Below are 18,899 nucleotides of genomic sequence, written 5' to 3'. Positions count from 1 at the left end.
TTATGTGATTTTTGTTTAACTGTCCATGTTTCAAAGGTTATGTGAATGAATATTTTTTCTACATATAACTTGCCCTTCAGGTAACTTGCACCTCTTTAAACTAACTTTAATCTAAAACTTTTGATAGGTCTTGCCAGTTAGATACTAGATACTATAGAGAGACAGAGATAAAGGAGAAGGAGAAGTACAAGAGCAAAAATTTCATCATAATATTTACACATGCACATAACTCACAGTGCGGAGGAACAGGGAGCCATTCTTTAGTTTCGTGAGGCTTTTTTATTTTCTACAAATAAATAAATACAGTTTATCCACATGAAAACACAATAATTCCTTAAGCGTTCTGTTCTGAATTTCAGACCTCTAACCTGAACTGTCTGACCTCATATAAATATTTTTTTCCTGTTGTTTTGGTTTTTTTTTTCCTGTACTTTGCCCTGTAGTCTTATCTTCATGTCAAAATTAATTTTGGACATGTTCGCAGAGCTGATTGCACACAGACTTGAACTTTGCTCGCACGGGGAGCCAGCTGGCTGGAGGCCAGCTTCAGCCATGTTGCAGCGCTTGAGCTGGTGAGTGGTACTTCTCAGCAGGTCCCATTAAATGCATCCCAGCACCCAGCAGGCAGGGTCACAGCTTGCAGTTCAGAGGCAGCTTGTGCCTGCCTGGTTCACAGCATCAGCAAGGAGAGCTCACGCCTGCGTGTCATTCCCGGAGCAGAAGGACCTTTATCCGACCACAGTCTGCCTGATTCTGGAGACTCAAACAAGGAAGACATTTAATAATCTTCTGTACTTATCTGTACTAACTGTTATTTAAACCTCTTTCTCATATCATAATAGTTGCCTTTTACTGGGATTTCTCTTTGGCTTACCTTAAAACTCATTGTTGAAACCTTTTATTATGACTTATCAGGTGCTTTGCTAATTAAAACTCATGCTCTGTTTTAAGTTTCTGCTTTTATCTCCAGAGACATGGTGGTGCAGAGAGGCTTAGACTCATCCTTAGTAGCACACAGATTAATTTGTGCTTTTTCCATAATCTCTTTCTCATGTTGAGTTGATTGGAGATTTCCAGTGTGGTTACACTTGCCTGTTACTACACTTTCTTTCTACAGGTACTTGGATGTTTAGTATGGTCTCTTTCAATAACTATTATCTGCCTTCCATCTCTTTGTCCTTCCCAAGACACCTCCTCTGCCTCTTCTCGGAACCTGCTGGCCCTCGTGCTGCTGTGCTCATCATTGCAGAATACATCTCATTTTGCCATCACTTTCACTCCAAGTACTACACACCTGTAAAGTCTTTGTCAATTATTCTCTAATGCAACAAAATCTATTTTATCTGTTCCCTTGAAAGTTTTATTCAGCTTTGGAAAGGAAAAAGCGTCTTCTGTGCATTTCCACACTTCTCTGCATTGGTCTGAACTGAGTCCCTCTCTTAGAAGCAGATCCTGCCATTGAGACACACCTTCAGAAAAGCCTTGTCCCCCTCTGCCTCCTAGTGAGCTAAAGTGACATTTCACAACATCGAACATCCTACCCCCTTTCCTACATTCTGTTTAGCACCCACATTTCCTCCACCACCTGGAGATATGCAAGTCTCAATAAAAGTTTAACGTGTTTTTTTAACTGTAATAATAATAAATTAATAATATTTTTTTTACAGTAATAATAAATTAATAATAAAAATATTTTTTATTTTAAAAATGAAATTAAATTACAGTAATAATAATAAAACAGTAATATCCTTGATTCCTATAATCTCTCTGAGAGCCTGTCAGAACTATTTATTGCGGTATTCTTGCTGATGGGGGGTAGCTTTTCATTTATGTATGAAACAACAGTGTCCTACTCTTACATCATATAGTTGTGAATATATAATATTTCCTCAACCTGATGTGAAATGAACACCAAAAGCAATTTTGAGATTTGTTCAAAACATCATGGGATTGGCTCAAAATCAGAAGACAGAATTTATATTTTAAATCTCAGCTGGGATGGGAATTGATGTAATTTGTCAAGAGAAATCCTAAGTATGTATGAGGAGTTTTAATATGGAATTTGCAGCAAGTATACCTACAATCGGAAGAATCCCTGTCACTTTACTTTTGAAAGGGTTCTTGCCCTGTACCTTTCTCCAACCATCCTTCACCATAGCTGCTACTCCCTCCTAAATAAGATCTGAGCCCAAGCCAGCTTCAGCTCAGGAACTACCTGAACAGATATGGTTTCTATGTATTTAGTAACCCTTATTGCATCCTTTTTCCAGAAGCTCAGCTTGAACCCGTAAACAGAGGTTAAAGTTACTGTTAGCAGAAAAATTATATAGTTGTGTTTTAATTCTTGGGCCTATCTCGATATACGCTTAATGCCTCTAAGGAAGGACTATTCTGCCTGCTCAGGTTTGAAAACTGTATACTTACATGATGATGACTTTATGCTTTATATTATTGACATTGTTAAATTACTTTTATAACTTCTTGCTTCTCCAGGATTCACTGAATGCTGCCATTCATTGTAGAGGTTCTTCTTCTTCCTTCCATTTGTGCTTATACTGGTCACTTTGATTTCAGCAGCAATGCGAAGGAATAGTGGGTAGGAGAAAGACTTACTGCTGCTCCATTACAGAGCATGAAACAACTAATAAGAAATACGTGTCAGCCTTTAATTTAGCTTGTGATAGTTTCTTTTTTACCTTTTAACTCATTGCTGTTGCCTGGTAAATAGCAAGTTCTAAATCACTCCTATTAAAGTTGATGGGTCGTTGTTAAAATAGAGGGAGATTTTTCACCACATATATTTAACCTGACAGTAGATGTGAATGTGTTGCCCTTCAGCTCTGTTGATTTCCAGATTAACAATAAAACAATTTTGAGGGAAGTGGGCAGCAAGAGAGGTTTCAATTTTTGCAGCTGGGAGGTCACTGAGAAAAACGAATAGGAAACAGAGAGGAAAGCAGAAGGTTATCCTAAGGAAGGACCTATGTTTCGAATTAACACTCAGACCAGTGTCATATTTAATTAGATTAATCCAACTGTTCAAATGATATCTAATTCTCTTTGTATGTGTGTATGTATATATATATATGAATGCATTATGTAGAAAATACTATAATCCTTTACATTCTAACAAAAAGTTACCATTTTAAATATTAAGTTATTTGTATGAAAAATGCCTATATGGTTTTACATTCTTCATTTGGTAGAAGTGAATTATTTTAACAATACATTTCACACGGTTTTAATAGCATGGTGTTGACCTAGTTATTGACATTTTTATTGGCTTTCCATTAAAAAAAAAATCCCACTTTTAAATGACAATTGGTAAAAAATTAGGAAAAAAATAGACTTCAACAAATGAGAACAACTTTGATAACTTTGTGAAAACAGGTTGTGTTTATTGGCATTTTTAAACAAATAACTCCCAGGAAAGAGTACTGAATATTGATATATAATAATGAAAACTCTCCAAAATCAAGAACTGAATGTACCCCAAAATATCTTCTATCTTTTAACATTTTAAAACTGATTCTTCAGGACATGTTGTTAGGGAAGATGAAAAAGACAGCCTCACTACCTAACCTTGTGGTTTTTGTTCCCTTGCCTTTAAGAAGAAAAAGAACACTTTGTTCTTCTTTTTCAATGCCGTCCTGACACTAGTGCAATAAACAAGCGTACAAAAGTAATTTTCTGTTTTGATGCCTATTTCAAAATTGTCAAGTTAACAATATAATAGATCTACCAAAAATGTAAATTGACTTTGAAAACCAGTACCAATCCAAGGACTGTATAATGCTTGCGTTGTCTAACTTGAGTTCCGTACTTTTTTTTTTGTTTTGTCTATAGACACCCTATTTTTGGCCATCAAATTGTTGGGAGCCGGAAAACACAGACTATGGTCAGTGTAGAAATCTTTCTTATTTCTTTTGAGAATTATGTATTATATGAATGAACACATCATTGCAGTCTGTCTTGTTTAATCATCCCACTGTTAAAATATGTGTTAAAATATAATGTCGTGTAACTCCTGTGCAAGAAATGCTGATATTGAAAGAAATGTGCTGCTACCTTTTTCAAAGTTTATTAAAAGTTTATTAAAGTCAGATTTGGAGTTGATCCAAAGGGGGCAAAAAAAAAAAAAGCCTCAAAACTCATCAAAACCTGTCTTGCCATTTACATCTTCTGTTTGCTCCAGGAAGTGTAATTATTTACAGTGACAAAGTCTCAGTGAAGCGTAGGACACTTTATTGATGGCTATGAAATAGTTACTCTCAGATTCAGATCCAAATATGTGCCTAGTTTAGATCTCTTATTTTTGATATACACCGTGTGGAAAATTATTTATTATGGAAACTAATATGATTCTAAAATGAACTGTATTAGAAAATACCTTGTTTCTTTGCCTGTTTCTTGGGGTTTTATTCATAAATTACTCATTGTAATAACTGATGTGTGCTTAGACAGGGAAATCTGAAGATAATAGGCAGTGAAATATTACAAAAAAGCTCATAAAAGTTATAACCTAAATTAGATGCCTCTGTACATCAAATAGTGGCTTGATTTTTAAAGAAAATGGATTATCTGTGAGCAGTCTGCTGTTCATTCTAATCCAGACTGTAAATGCTCAGTTGATCTGAAGACTGAGTCACTTATTTAGGTAACTAAGCATGTACATTATAGTTTACCTTTTCAAAAGCTCAGACTTGAAAGTCTCTATTTACAGTTTTTTGGAAATTTAGATAGGTGTTCACTTGTAATATGGATTCAATCTCAGCCCTTGGGAGCTGAAGACTACAAGAATCATAAGGATGGATGGTTCTTGTGGACCCTTCCATCCTTTCTGTAGCAGATGCAGTTTAATTTCAAATACATTGCTAAATGAAACAATTTCAAGCAGAGCTGAGTGCCTTCAAGATAGAGTTTGAAAACGGTGGCAGTTTCCTCATCCTACAAAAAAGAGAACAATGTTCATCTTTCTTTAAAATACTGAGATTTGAAGATGTCCAGCAAATAGTTATTGAAGGCTACAGAGGAGGAGTGTAGGTGTCACACACCCGAGTCATTAGCCACTTCATATGAGAAAATTAGTTGCTGAAGGAGAAATGCTTGATTTACCACTTATTACCATGATCTTTCCTTTTCTTGAAAGTGTTACTTACTTTTCTCAGCGGAGCACTTCAGTATAGTCTCCTAATATGTTAAAGGTCAGAGAGTAATTTACTACAGTTTTAAGAGGCATTGAGTTGTTCAGTCATAATGTGTATTACATTACCAGGGGGATTTTAATAAATAAATATATGCTTAACAGGTCTGAACTTGAGATCAGGCTGAGAAAGTTTGTATTAATATCCTTTAATCTAAATTAGGAGACACTAACTTTCTAGTCACAGCTGATCACTGGATTGGGCAATGAATTACATACCTCAGTCAGTAAACAGAAGTCTTAACATAATTTGTCCAGTTTTTGCGTGCCAGAAATACAGAATTAAACTTGGGATCTGTTTCTTCATCATGCAGGGAGGTGCCTTTGTTAAACAGTAAATGTACTTGTTTGAGAGCTTTTGAGATGTAAATGAAAGACCTGTAAAATGTATTCTGGTTAGTGAATTTAAGCTCTTTTGTTGCAGAACGGTCACGGAAGGGAAAGTCCCAACTCTGCCATCTCATTACTCTTTCTGAGTCATGAGCCAAAGATGCAAGTCTGTAAGAAACCCACTCACAGCCTCCCCGTGCAACAGGGTCAAAGCTTTGCACTAGATCTACTTAAGGTGGCCGTATGTTGCCAGAATTGGCTAATGCTAGAACACTCGCAGGAAAATAAATTTTTAAGACAGCTTTCCAATGGTGTTCTTATTAGGTTGGTATCTTCCCAGTCCTAGAAATTAGCATTTGACTTGTGGCCTGAGGAGTTTTTTCTGATACCTTTCTGTGAATATAAAGAAAGGGCATATAAAGAGAGAACTGAATACAGCTTCTTGCAAAAGGGACCACAACTGTTGTAAACAATGGTCATCAGAAGAATACAGAAAAATCAAGCAGATAATATACAAGAATCCAAAATAAATCTAAAGTAGGACTGAAACAATTTGAGGATATTAAAGGATAAATTCTACCTCAAGTACACTCCAAAGAAGTTCTGCAGATTTTCACAGTAATTCTGTGACTTCCTAGAAAGTATAACAAATAGAGTTTATGTTATTACAGATATGCAAATGCATTTTGTGCTTGTCATGTATTATGGCGCTGTGCAGTGCTTCCATTTTCATGGACTTGTCCTGAACAAGCTTGAAACTACACCTCCTAAAACTAATGCCTGTGGAAAGCATTAGGAGTCTCTTAAGGCCAGCAAGAAGTAGGCTTTCTCTGTAATCTTCCTTTCTCAAAGTTATTAACAAAGCAAACCACTTTCTTTGGCATTGACCTAATTTTACAAAAAATTACTCCCAACCATTTACCATTACTCACCCATAGGTGGGCTACTGTCCAGAATATAGCGTACTGCCAGGAAAATAATTACTCTTAAACTAGATATTAAATGAGATTGAGGTACTGCATGCATGTGTTAGTTTATTACCAGAGCTAACTCAGAAACAAACAATCTTTACATTTTTGTATGATATGTTAGTATCTTCTCTAAAATATCATTCCTTATTCCATGTGAGCTTGTAATATCAAAAATTTTAATTTGAAAAGATTTATCCGAAGAAAACGTGAAGAAAAAAGTCATGAAAACATAATCTTTCAAAATGTCAAGAAACTGCAGACTCGTTCTCATAATAAAGATATAGTGCAGTGCCATAGCTTGGTGGCAAAAAGAGGGCTTGGATTAATTTATTGTATGTCAAAGTGGAATCATGTAGCCTTCGGTTTATAGCGTAACTATCAAAATATTGACCATCTGGTCATTCTGAGGTTACTAAGAAAATACTAATTTTTGCAAAGTGATAAAAATCTCCCTCCTTTTTCTTGAAAATCATTCTATAAGAGATCTCAATAGAGATGCCTCAAATTGCAAATAATTTTTGAAAAGGTAGGTTCTTAGGTTCCATCTGTTGAAGATACCTGTTTTAATGCTGTATGTCTTGGAGTCCACCCATGTAGGACATGCTGTTCTGTGCAGACTTGCATTGATTTCAGTGGGATTTTATTAATAAAAAAAGTATGGACATTAATAGTAATTATTATTGCAATAATTGTTGTGATGATGATGATGATAATGATGATGATGATTATTATTATTATCTAGTGTAGTTCAAATCACTTGGCATTTCCTATAAATTAATTCACTTTCCTGAATTATAATCTGGTTTTGTGACAAATAGAAATGGATCTCAATTCAGAAAACTGACTGGAAATGAATGCAGCTGAGCATGTGACCTACATATAATCATCTTCTCTTTTCTCACAGGTGTAATTTTGTAACTAAGAGAATTTTTTTCTGGCAGATTAACACCAGTTCATGTCATTAAGAATTAATTAAATACGGACACTTGTTAAGCCTGTTGCAAATCAGAAAGGGGAAATATAATGCCGCATATGAAATTTTTATTTCATATGCATTTGACCTCAGTTCTTGTGAGACCCGTCAGGTTCCCTTGGGGGTTTAGGGACTCACTGCTGTTGCAAATTTGAGGAATTCATTTCCTTACTGTTCTCTTGTTTGACTGAGATAAATAAGAAATATGAAAGCTTCGAGCAAAATTCCATTCACAACAAAATCACAATTATTTTTGTGTTTGAAAAGCTCAAGTCTAAGCCTAAGCAAACCAATGAACATAGTTGTGACAATACAAGAGGCTTGTAAGAATTTCAGATGTGTAAGATATGAATAAGAATTAGTAACTTTTACTCATTTTCTGTAGTGCACGTTGTTGATAGTTAGACTCAAATGTATCTGTGACATACAGACCTTTTCTTCTTTCTTCTTAACTGCTTATTAAAAAAGGAAGTATATTCAAAAGAGAGACAGAATAAAATTTGGAAATTGCCACAGTTACTTACAGTGTTAGGGAGGTTTGAACTAATACTAGAAGACAACATTCAACTGCATCTATATAGTTGCAAGAGAATGCTGTTTAAGCCGTGCAATTTTATGTGTGTGCATTTCAACCATATGATTTAAAAATGGAGGAGGATTGCAGAATCTTCATAGGTTATGGAGAACATAGTAAATAATTGATAATGCAACATGAGTTTCAGAACACATGACCATGTGATCTGTAGATGATACTAAATGAGACTATTTTTGTATATATTTAAAGCAAATTCTTAAATTCTGCTGCTGTGAAGAAGTACAAGTTTTGAAAATGTACATTTTTTCCGTAGCCTTCCAGGTAAAATCGTGTGTGCTTTAAAGTAATCTTCTAGGAAATTAGAGCACTATGGGGAAAAAAAGCCTTAATTAATTGCTCCCTTTAAAAGTGTAAGCTCCCTGTCTGGATATGTTCTGCCTGTAAACTGTGGCAGTTCTGTAAATATTCATGACTGTTATCCTATCTGAGTTACAACAAAATAAGGAAACCATCTATTTTTGTTATATGGAATTTGTTGTCTCATAGCTGTTGTTCTTTTGCATTTTTATGAAAGCAAAAGTCTGTCCTTTTTAAATTTTCTTGATAATCAGCTAATGATGCCTTCTTATCACTTAAGAGTAAGCTGCCAGACCCCTCTGTGTTCTGCCTCATCTGCTCCATTCTTAACACGAGCCATCACACCTGCCTCATCTGCCTCTCCTCTGCCAAACTTGCAGTCATGCTAAAGAGTACATAACACACAAAAAGTAATTGCAATCATATAGCATATTTTTCACATATTGAAAATTTTAATGTAGTTTTCTCTCTAGAGTTTGTTGCCTACTTATTTTACATGCCTAGCTTCAAATCCCTCTATGAAAATTTGATTATTTCAGGAATTTTCTTTCTCATTCGTCTTGCTGCACCCTTTTCCATGGAGTAACTGCCTAGAAGGGTGCATTATATGCTTTCTTTGCCCAAATGCTCAGGCAGGATTCCCTTGGCAACAGCTTATTAGTGAGCAATTTGTGTTTGAGGAATATTAAACCCAGTTGCTTACCTGAACTCTGCTGGAAAACTGCATGTGCTCAACATCTCTGGAAATCAGTCTGTAAAAATGAGTTAGTAGCTTGGGGCAAAACTGGTTGTAGAGTAACATTTACTTTGATATAGATTGTCAGATATGAATAAAAATTTATTTGTTAAAATTTGTGCCATGAGAATGAGGAGACATTTACCAATATAGTGTAAATAGTTTCTGGAAAGTTCTTCAGTTCTATAATCTTGAATCTTGATGCCCAGTTCCCAGTTTTTGAACAGCTAGTGGCAGCCAGAGTATGTCACCAATGATTCCTACAAACAATCAGGTCATTAATAGATAGCTCTTCTTTAAGGATTTGTGTCAAAGTGTCTCAAAATTTGCTGGATTTCTAGGCATAGTGAAAAACAGGCTCTTTTCACCAGACTCAATTAATGTACCAAATCGTTGCTAAGACTGGGTTGTGGCTCCTTAAGTGAGTGACTTTGCTTTGAGAAACTACATCTGCAGAATGTATTAACTAAGATCTCGGTGGCAGGAATAAGCTAGGAGAACAGCTTGTCAAGGAGAATAATCCCTCAAGAAAATGTGGCTGGGGCCAGTGCTGGCTGTGCATAAAACTTAATCTGGGCAGAACCGAATCAAATGAGCTTTAGGAAAGAGACTTGCATTAGCAGAAAGATGGAAGAGGTGACCTACATGATATTTTTTCCTCTCTGAATTCATATGCCATTATATTTCTCTGCAGAGGTACATAATTCACTCATTAGCAGCTATCTCTGTCATATGAACAATGGAAAGAAAGTCTCACTTCAACAAGCATGTCCTGAATTTTGTTCTGATCCTTGCTAATTCTGACATTGACAAACTACCACAGTGAGGGCTCTGTAAGCAAGAGGCATTTCCTGAAAATGCTTTCCAATCAGCTCACCACTTTAGAGTTTTGTACTTACCTGATTTTTTTTTTCCATGAATGTATAATTTATTTCAGTAATATGTGGAACATGGAAAATGTGTTTGGCCAATGCATTTGTCTGCACGCTTATGAAAAGGTAACCAAGCACATGTTTTCTGCATCATTATTTTAAAAGCATTACTTTAAAAGCATCTAGGTCCCCTAGAAATAGAAATAAAATTTATTATCAAAATAAATTCTGAGATTTAAAAACTTGACTTATAATTTTCAGAATTGCTTTCAAATTAATATGTTGAATAAAATAAATAGGTTTATATGTTTCATTATGAATATGGAAATTAAAGCTCTGAAGGGAGCTGGAACAACACATGTTTTTTTCTGTAGTCATGCACTGACTTGCCACTGATAGCCCTTTGTCAGGTAGGCACTGAGTAACTGCCCTTTGTCACGTCTGATGCCATCCCTCTAGCTGATTTTTACAGTTTAGAAGAAAACACTTTCCATCTTTTGACATCCTTAGTCTTGCCTTGGATTGCACGTGCTTTAAGTGGTTTCTGTGCAAAACCATTGTATTTGGATTTGTTGCATCTTTTCTTGTGAGAAGCTTTTAGGCAAGTGCATTTGAGTCCCCCTTAAATCTGAGAACCTTAAGAGTAGGTAGAAAGCTTTACTTTTGGTGCCAGAGCAGGGTGTTAAATTCTTGAATGCAAATTGAAAGCATTATGATAACATCAAGAAGTATGAAATAACTCAATGAATGCAATTTTAGATTTGACAATAAGATATTCTTTATCTGATCCCATTGTTTATGTAGCTTGGGTGACATCTTTTCTGTAGTTCTTTTTATACCCTGCAGGACTTTCCAAGGCCAACGTCACCTGCGGACTTTTGAGTGTTGGAGATGAATTTAATTGAGCTAATTCTTGAGTTCTCTAGTAGTTTGAAATTTGATTTCTTTCTTGCCCTTTGTTTATGTAAGAAAGTCCTCTACTCTTCTAAATCTATAATCGAAGTGCATTCCTTAAATGTTACAGAAATAGTGTAAGCAGAGAGTAAAAAGTAGAGAAAGAGAGGGATGTTTCAGAAGTTATGTTTTTGATCATTTGGCAACTTAGTGCACATAAACTATCATGGTCTTCCTTCTAACTTAAATGTTATTAGCATTGACAAAAGACTGTAATGCTTTTATAGATACATGAGGCTAATTGGCTAATTTGTCCACCTAGAAGTTGTAATTTTTTTTTAAGACTAAGTGAAACACAATAGCTGTAGCAAAAAGCAAAAATTATTTTTTTTCTTAGGTAAAAGCAGAGGTGACCTAAAGATGGTATAAATAGCCCCAGAAATCCTGATGTTTAAATAAGATAGTGCATCTCATTTTCTCCATCTTGCAGTCATGTTCTGTGCCGATTGTCCCGTAATTGTCCATCTGATGCAGGCACTCGCATGTGGAGAGAGAACTTCTGTCTGCCCACAGGACACTTTAAAACCCCTAGACCTTGCAGTACTTTCTATTTTCTTTGCTCTTTAAATACAGACTAGGCATGTACACACTGACTCTGAAACCAGAGTTTTGACTCATAGAGAGTGTAAATTTAATCTGGCCTCAGTGGAAATAATGAGTGTTCGCTGAAAGCTACGCCCACCATCTGGGGTTGAAACAAGCTGTAACACCACTGGCACTGGGACAATTATGTAAAGAGTTTAAGTTTGTGTACATGGTGGTGGATGTGTAGGTGGCATTACCCATGGTCTTCAGAGGCCCAGTTGTACTTCCATCGAATTTAGCTGAGGCTTTTTCTCTGCTGTAGTGGGAGGGAAGATTTAGCTCTTGTTTAGCTACGAGCTTAAAGTCCTGTTTTTTTCAGCAAGTACGTGTAATATGTTTACTCAGTCCAACTTCTTGATTCTAGAATAAAACATGTAACTATCACTATGATGTTATTTAAAGAAAAAATATCTGCAGAGGTTTCTTATGAGCTTCAAGTACAACTGAACACTTAATAATAGGAAACAAAGGTATCTAACCATTAAAATGGGTTATTTGGGGTCTAACAGTTTAAAAACTTGCAAGAGCAAAATCCCAGACACTCTCTTCATGCAACTCTCAGTGGAACACTTTGCAATATCACTTTAAATTCTTAAGTTGCCCACATTTTGTGAATTCTCAAAGAGATTTTTCAAAAGCAAGTAGGCTGTGTTTACTGCACAGCTACCAATTGTGTTTTAATACTGGTTTGTGTTTCAAATGCCCATTTAAAAACATCACTGACCATCTTTCATTATGTTGTGTATTAGTATTGCCTTTAAAATTGTTGACAAATCTGTTTTCTCATGATAATCAGTAACTTCTAAAGCACAAGCTATAGCATCTAATATATAATTCACTTTAGTGGAGGCAGTTATGTTAATTGCAAAATCCATCAGAATACACTGACTCTAAAAATAAGACTGTATGTGGAAGTCCATATTTAGCAAATTAAGGTTATTAATCAGATCCTGTTCCTTGCGTATCATTCATCCACGTTAAGCATTTTTCAGCACCTTTGTCAGTGAGCGGCAAGAGCAGGCAGCTCCACAGGGGAAGGCAAGCAAGAGGTGAGGGTTACAACCATGCAGGCAGGGGCAATGTCCTCACTGACAAAGTCTTAAGTGACCAGGAAGGTCCAAGGTCAAGCCAGGAAGGTCAGGGCAGTATTGGTAAGGTGCAGGACTGATTAGAGGCTTGCCTAACAGTGGAGCTCAAGGCTGGGCCAGGGGAAGTAGGTGGGCTTAAGTGCAGCTCCTGGGAAAAGGGGACCTCAGTGGAGACCCTGAAAGGGCTGCTCAGGGCAGTTACAGCACCTTGGTGTACTGAGAGCCCTGACCAGAACCCTGGGAGGGTAGATAAATAGAGAAATAAACAGAGAAATAGAGAAGCTTTTAGTTGGAGAACCTTGCTGCAGATTGCACTTCTGTATGAAGCTTTAAAGACACTGACAACTCATACAAACTATGGGATTAGAAAACCAGACACTGTTGTTCTCTGAGGGCAAATGCTGAGGGCCCATGGCTCTGCTTTGGGAGACTGACAGCCTCCCCAGATGCTCAAGGTGAGGCTACTGGAGACATGCAGTTACTTCACTTGTGTTTTGGTGCAGAGAAGGAATGACACCAGTGAAAGATGGGAGTATCCATATTTCAGATCTTATTGCTCTGAAAGTCAGAAGACCAAAACCTCATTTTGTTGTGTCTTTAAATATTCTGGCTGAAAATGAGAGTGATTTTCACATTCTTTTTGCTTTCCGGTGTGCTAGTGAATTTTGTTGCAGGCAAGCCAAAGAATATGATCAAAAGAGTGTGAACTGGTGAACTCAAATTCCTAAGCTGCTGCTAGTTTCTCATGTGACTACAAGTAGCTCTTAAATAGATCCTCAAACATGCACTTCTATAATAATGATGTAATTGTTAGCACACAGCGATGGCAGTAAATTGAGTCAAAGAGTAGGAATGTCCTTCAGGACTATTTTCTTCTATGCTAGTGGATATGTTGAATTTCCTAGATAACTAAATCTTTCTTGAGCATGGTCTGTCTTATTCACACTGGCACACAGAAACATTTCTGACATAAGAAATCCAAGCCACAGGTATTGTAACCTTTAGAGTCCTGAAGGGGATGGGATCTGAATAATCCAGAGGAAAAGGGTCTGAGGGAGGATCATGATTTTTTGAGTCTTGGCTAAGATATGCTCATGATGGAAAACAAACATTTTTATATGGACTATTTGCTATGGAGTTGGAGCCAAAAGGGTCTTTAGAAGAACCCTGCAGGGAAGATACTGCAGTACAGTCACACAGTGAAAATGAGGGTTTTCTTAGATACAGTACTAGATTAATAGTGTGGCAAACTGATTCCTCTCTCCCGCTCCTGCTGATCTGGTGGTGGTTTTGCCAGTGTTGAGAACTCTGTGATTGGAAGATGCTTTTTTGTTAAAACCCTATTCTGACAGAAAAAGGGACAGTCAGCCACTTCTGCAGCAATTTTTGTTGGAGGTAAGGGGAGGTGCTAATCTCAAAATATACCCACAATGAGACTCAAGGAAGTGTTAAGCTAACTAAAGCTGTCTATACAGGGACCATGCAAATGGGGTTTACAAGGGGTTAAGCAAGTGTAGAGAATAGGGAGTTTGTTTTGTTTCTCTTCAGATGGTAGTAGACTGGTTGGACTACACAAAATTTGATCCCTGAAATTCTTAAAACTGTCTACACATTTCTATTAAATATGTATTGTATTGCTAATATTTTCAAGGCTTTTAGGGATTTTTTTTTCTCAATATTGTCTTACCACTGTACTGATTGTGTACACAGCCTAGGTACAAAGAGTCTAGAATTCATCCCTCATCTTTTTGTGTGACATTTCAGCATGCACAACAATGCATTAGTGTAAGTGTATACTAATGTTAAAATGCATGGAAACTGAGGCTATAGAAACTGTTTGCCTGCTATACTTGGTTTGTGACCTGGATTTAGGTCTGTATTTGTAGATTTTGTAGACACAAATTGGTTTGGAACCAGAAAGGATATGGGAGCGTAGGGAATAGAGAAAGAGGCCATGGCTTCTTACAGGGGTGGTAAGTGAAAAACTATGAAAGAAAATAGACCAAATAACACACACAAAATAAGGAAAAAATAGTCAAATACTGCATTAAAGTATAACTTCATTCTACATCAAGTAACACCTGTAACTGCAGCTGGAGTGCTGGTCATCAGTTCCACTGAAATAGCATCCACCAGGGAGGGTTTGCATGCATTTGCAGGTGACTCGTCAGAAATGAATGTTTCCATGGAGTTGTAAAATATAGTTGATCTGATTACCTTTAAAATCAAAGCGAAATACAAGACGAGCACTTCCTTCTTCCTAGTGACTGCAAGAGTTAGGTTCTTAGGCGAAGTTATTCCCCTTTGCTCCTGTAGTGGACAAGCTGGCAGTCAGGAAGCAGGAACATTACTGACCACAACCAGTAAATATGGACTCTTTTGGGGGATCATAGAGACCACAGATAAGCTTTTCTTACCTACACTGATCAAAAGATTCCTTTATCTCACACATGAGAAGGTGCTCTGAAGTAATGAAGTGGGTAAATATTGCACAATAAGGAATTATGCTGCACTTGTCTTACTGGTGGGGAAGCTGTACAATATTCAGGTTGATGTGAAGTATTTGTTGCTAAATAAAGTCTGTTGGAAATGTACTTCATTCAAGTGTAATGGGGTGCATAAAGAATTCAGGATCAAGCAATGTGATGCAAACCTCTGTGCTGTTTAAGTAGCCTTAAGTTTCATTTTCATCACTGCGTCCTTTCAGTATTTAGCTGTCAGTATTCCATTTTATTAGTTAAGATTCTGCTCTGACTGAATGAGGTGGAGGCAGAATTTCTCTGCTGAAGGACTTTAGATCTAAGAAACAAATGAAAGAATATTTTTTTGCATTATATGTAATACATAATATGCTTTTTTCATTTTTTAGTCTCACATTATTTTCTGTTTTAAATAGTGGTTATAACACACTATATTGTACAAGACTTGAATTTTATCTGGAATTAATTTTTAGTTAAAATCTTCTTAGGTTGAAATGTGATTTCTAAATATAAAGTAAAAATTAATATAATGATGTATATATGTTCTTAAAAACCTATTTGACTAATATAGCACCAGCTTCTAATAAAACTATTATGCATTATGAGTTATACACATACAGTTTAAAAATATTTTTGCCGTTTTTTTCTTTAATATTCTTGTTGCCTGGCCATTAAACAGCCTTGCCCCAAGTATCTCATGCATTTTGTATATGATGTCTGTTGCATAAAACAGATTTTATAATTATTTAATGAATCTCTATATCTGACCCATCATTTTAGTTACAATACTGGTAGCATTGATCCCATATTTAAAGCTTTTTAGAATAGAAGGAGAAATCAAAATGAAAAAAACCTACCAGTAAAATAGAGATGAAGCCTCTTGATTTATGGTCTGCTTTGTTTGTGAGATAGTAGCAAGTTCTGTGTTATTTTATTCTGTTCCAGCTGTTTACCTCTGCAAGCGGACAATGCAAAACAAAGCAAGGCTAGAGCTAGCAGACTATGAAGCTGTAAGTACCTGGGGAAACATAAATTTCTCTTCTGGGCCTAATAAGCATGTGAAATAATGTTAAGCATGAGAACTATAGGCATTATCTGTGAAAATGTATTAGTTATCCACTTTTGTCAGCATGTGGGTCTGCCAGTGCTCAGTAGCTATTAATGCTGTTTGAGAGACTGTAGTGAGGTCTAGCTAGGCAAAAGTGGAGATTTTGATTTATTTCTAATCTTAATTTGCTCAGATCACTAGGCCAGGATCAGAAATAACCGTTCACAAATCCCAGATACACTACGAGTGTTTGAGAGCAATTATACTCTACACCGTGTAAGGTTTGAATGAAGGATCTCTGGCAGCATTTTCAAAAGCACTTGGTAGCTGTAGAAATACAAATCTCATTCTTAAAAGTGATGCTGAGGCTTGAGCCCTTGTCCTGTTGGTTAGACAGAGATAGAGTGTCAGACTAGAAGCACTTCCCACTCCTTGAAAGTTGTGCTGTGCCTCAGGCAAGGTAAGATAATTGGGGCGAGGAAGAGCTGGGAAAAGAGGGAGTTTGATTAGCTGATGAGGATGGCACTCACTAAGGAGAGCGATGTCTTGAATTCCATCCTTATTCCCTCAAAAGTTCTTGAATATTTCATGAAAATGTCAACATAAAATTCATTAACAGCCCTGGCTCTGAGCTGAAAGCTGTCCAGCTGGGTTACCGTGACATGATGGCAGGATAGTCAGCCAGGCCTCTCAACATGCCAGCCACAGCACCATGCTGATACACTTTATTGCTTCTTCTGGCATAAGCTTGCTTTTCAGTGTACTGCACTGTGGGATACGCATAATTTCATACTTACATGCCTTAGAAAATTCACCTCCAGTATACAATCCACGAGAGCCTTTACTGGTATTGACAAGATCTCTAGAAAGTCTCCTCTTCACTCTCTGCAGTCTTTATTTTCAGTAAGTATGTCATAGAGATACATTTGTAAGGCATAGAAAAACAGTTAAAGCAATACTTTTTGTTAGGAAGTTTGCAGACAATTTTTCACATATTCTCAGTGAAAGCGGTGCACAAAGGTAACTGAGGAAGGTTAAGAACCTCAGCCTTCTTCATGTTAGTAGACTGCATATTGCTGCCGTTTAAGCTAGGGGGAGATTGGAAAAGCTGTGTGACAGACAGTGAAGCTATTCCAGCATCACTGGAGGAAATAATTTTGCTAAGTTTTTGCAAATATTCTTCTTGCTGTTATTATTGGTAGGCTGTAGCATACATATATTTCCTGTACAATAGTGAAGAACTATAGTCTGCATTTAAAAAAAAAAAAGGATAGCTGTGGAGATCTTGGAAGATTCCTGAACTACCAAAATATTGGTAGCTTCTTGTTATTGTATTTTAAATAAATTGGTAGTCAGACAGCATTGTTCAGTGCAAACCATTTGTATAGATGATTGATGGAAATTGTGTGGATCATCTGGTATGGAAAGTACTACTGTTGTCTTTCCGTATTAGGTACTTTCAAAACAAGATTTTTTTCTTTGTATTCTTACAAAATTACTCAGCCAGCACCCAATATCTAAAAATGCTTCAGAAATCCCATGTTCTGCATCCACTCTTGTCATCAGAGTTCGAAACTAAAATAGCTGGGACATGCAAAAGTACATAGATCTAGTATTCCATCTCCTTTTGTGTTAAGCAAAGACTTTATTGGATAAGGAAGGTACATTTACAGTGGCAGAGACACCATGACTTGTATTACATCTTGTGGGGGGCAAGGGTAGGAGGAAAAGGTAAGCTAAAAGCTATTAAGTAGTGAATAACTTACAACCTAACCCACTAAAATTGTGGTGTATTTTCAGGAGAGTTTGGCCAGGCTACAACGAGCATTTGCTCGGAAATGGGAGTTTATTTTTATGCAAGCTGAAGCACAAGCAAAGTAAGTTCCTTTGAAGATGGAGAATTTTGGTTTTGCGTGCTATTTGAAGGGAGAAGGGGAGGGAAAAGTGATGGGACACTTCTTATGTTTAAAATAACTGTCATTAATACTGTTTCTTTTAAATATCCTATAACATTGACAGAGTGGATAAGAAGAGAGACAAGATAGAGAGGAAGATTCTTGACAGCCAGGAGCGAGCGTTCTGGGACGTGCACCGGCCAGTGGTGAGTGCTGGTGGGGCCACTCTGCTTGTGAGTGGGACCACTGATAAATAGCAGCTGCTGTGGAGCGCTGGAGTAGCCTGGAAACAAGTAAGAGGACTGTAGGACCAGAGGTTGGGGCCTGCCTCCCTTTTTTGCAAGATTTATAGTTTTTATCATTCTACTATGAAAGACTGCAGGTGTGTGTACGCTGTTTGGGATTTTCAGTTAATAGATTTGTTGTGTCTGATTTCTTGAATCAGAAGATATCTGTCTTTGACTATTACCATCTCAAAGGTTTCCCAAGGTATGATTCACACAACCAAAATTATTAGCACAGCAAAAATTCCTTTAAATAAGTCTGACTTATTTTTTTAATCTTTCTTTTGCTCACTAAGCCTTTCAACTTCATTCTGGTCATATTTCAAGGCTATTTTTAATGTACATAAAGATTAGATATTCTTGACTTTTAGCTGTAGGAGTCATACACTGTCTAAACAAGATTTGTCTGAGTTCCTTGTCAAAGTCCATCTGAAACAATTTTTTTTTTTTAAAAAAGGGTCTTACATATTCAACTACATTTGAGAGCAAAAACTTTGAGAAAGAATGTCAAATGGCACAAGGCTTCCAATTAAACCATGAGAACTCAGTAATCACAATTTTTTGCTTTACTACAAAATTATATCTGTT

At 36.6% G+C, this 18,899-nt stretch overlaps 1 protein-coding gene across 8 annotated transcripts in view; it reads left to right on the top strand.

Moving 5' to 3' along the window:
- The window catches only part of RGS7 (regulator of G protein signaling 7), a 259,195-nt gene that overhangs the window by 181,740 nt on the left and 58,556 nt on the right, over positions 1 to 18,899 (top strand). For 6 of the 8 annotated variants that reach the window (XM_086627782.1, XM_086627774.1, XM_086627803.1 and 3 more), the window contains 4 exons: positions 3,847 to 3,898; positions 16,030 to 16,094; positions 17,933 to 18,009; positions 18,152 to 18,233. In XM_086627782.1, the coding sequence (XP_086483908.1) occupies positions 3,847 to 3,898; positions 16,030 to 16,094; positions 17,933 to 18,009; positions 18,152 to 18,233 (276 nt within the window). The remainder of the gene's footprint in view (positions 1 to 3,846; positions 3,899 to 16,029; positions 16,095 to 17,932; positions 18,010 to 18,151; positions 18,234 to 18,899) is intronic. The other 2 variants (XM_086627828.1, XM_086627812.1) reach the window with 1 other exon arrangement.

This window comes from Tauraco erythrolophus, chromosome 2 (assembly GCF_009769465.1).
Source record: "Tauraco erythrolophus isolate bTauEry1 chromosome 2, bTauEry1.pri, whole genome shotgun sequence".
NCBI classification, from domain to species: domain Eukaryota; kingdom Metazoa; phylum Chordata; class Aves; order Musophagiformes; family Musophagidae; genus Tauraco; species Tauraco erythrolophus.
The sequence above is the reverse complement of the archived record's forward strand: the minus strand, read 5'-3'. Positions and strand labels throughout refer to the sequence as shown.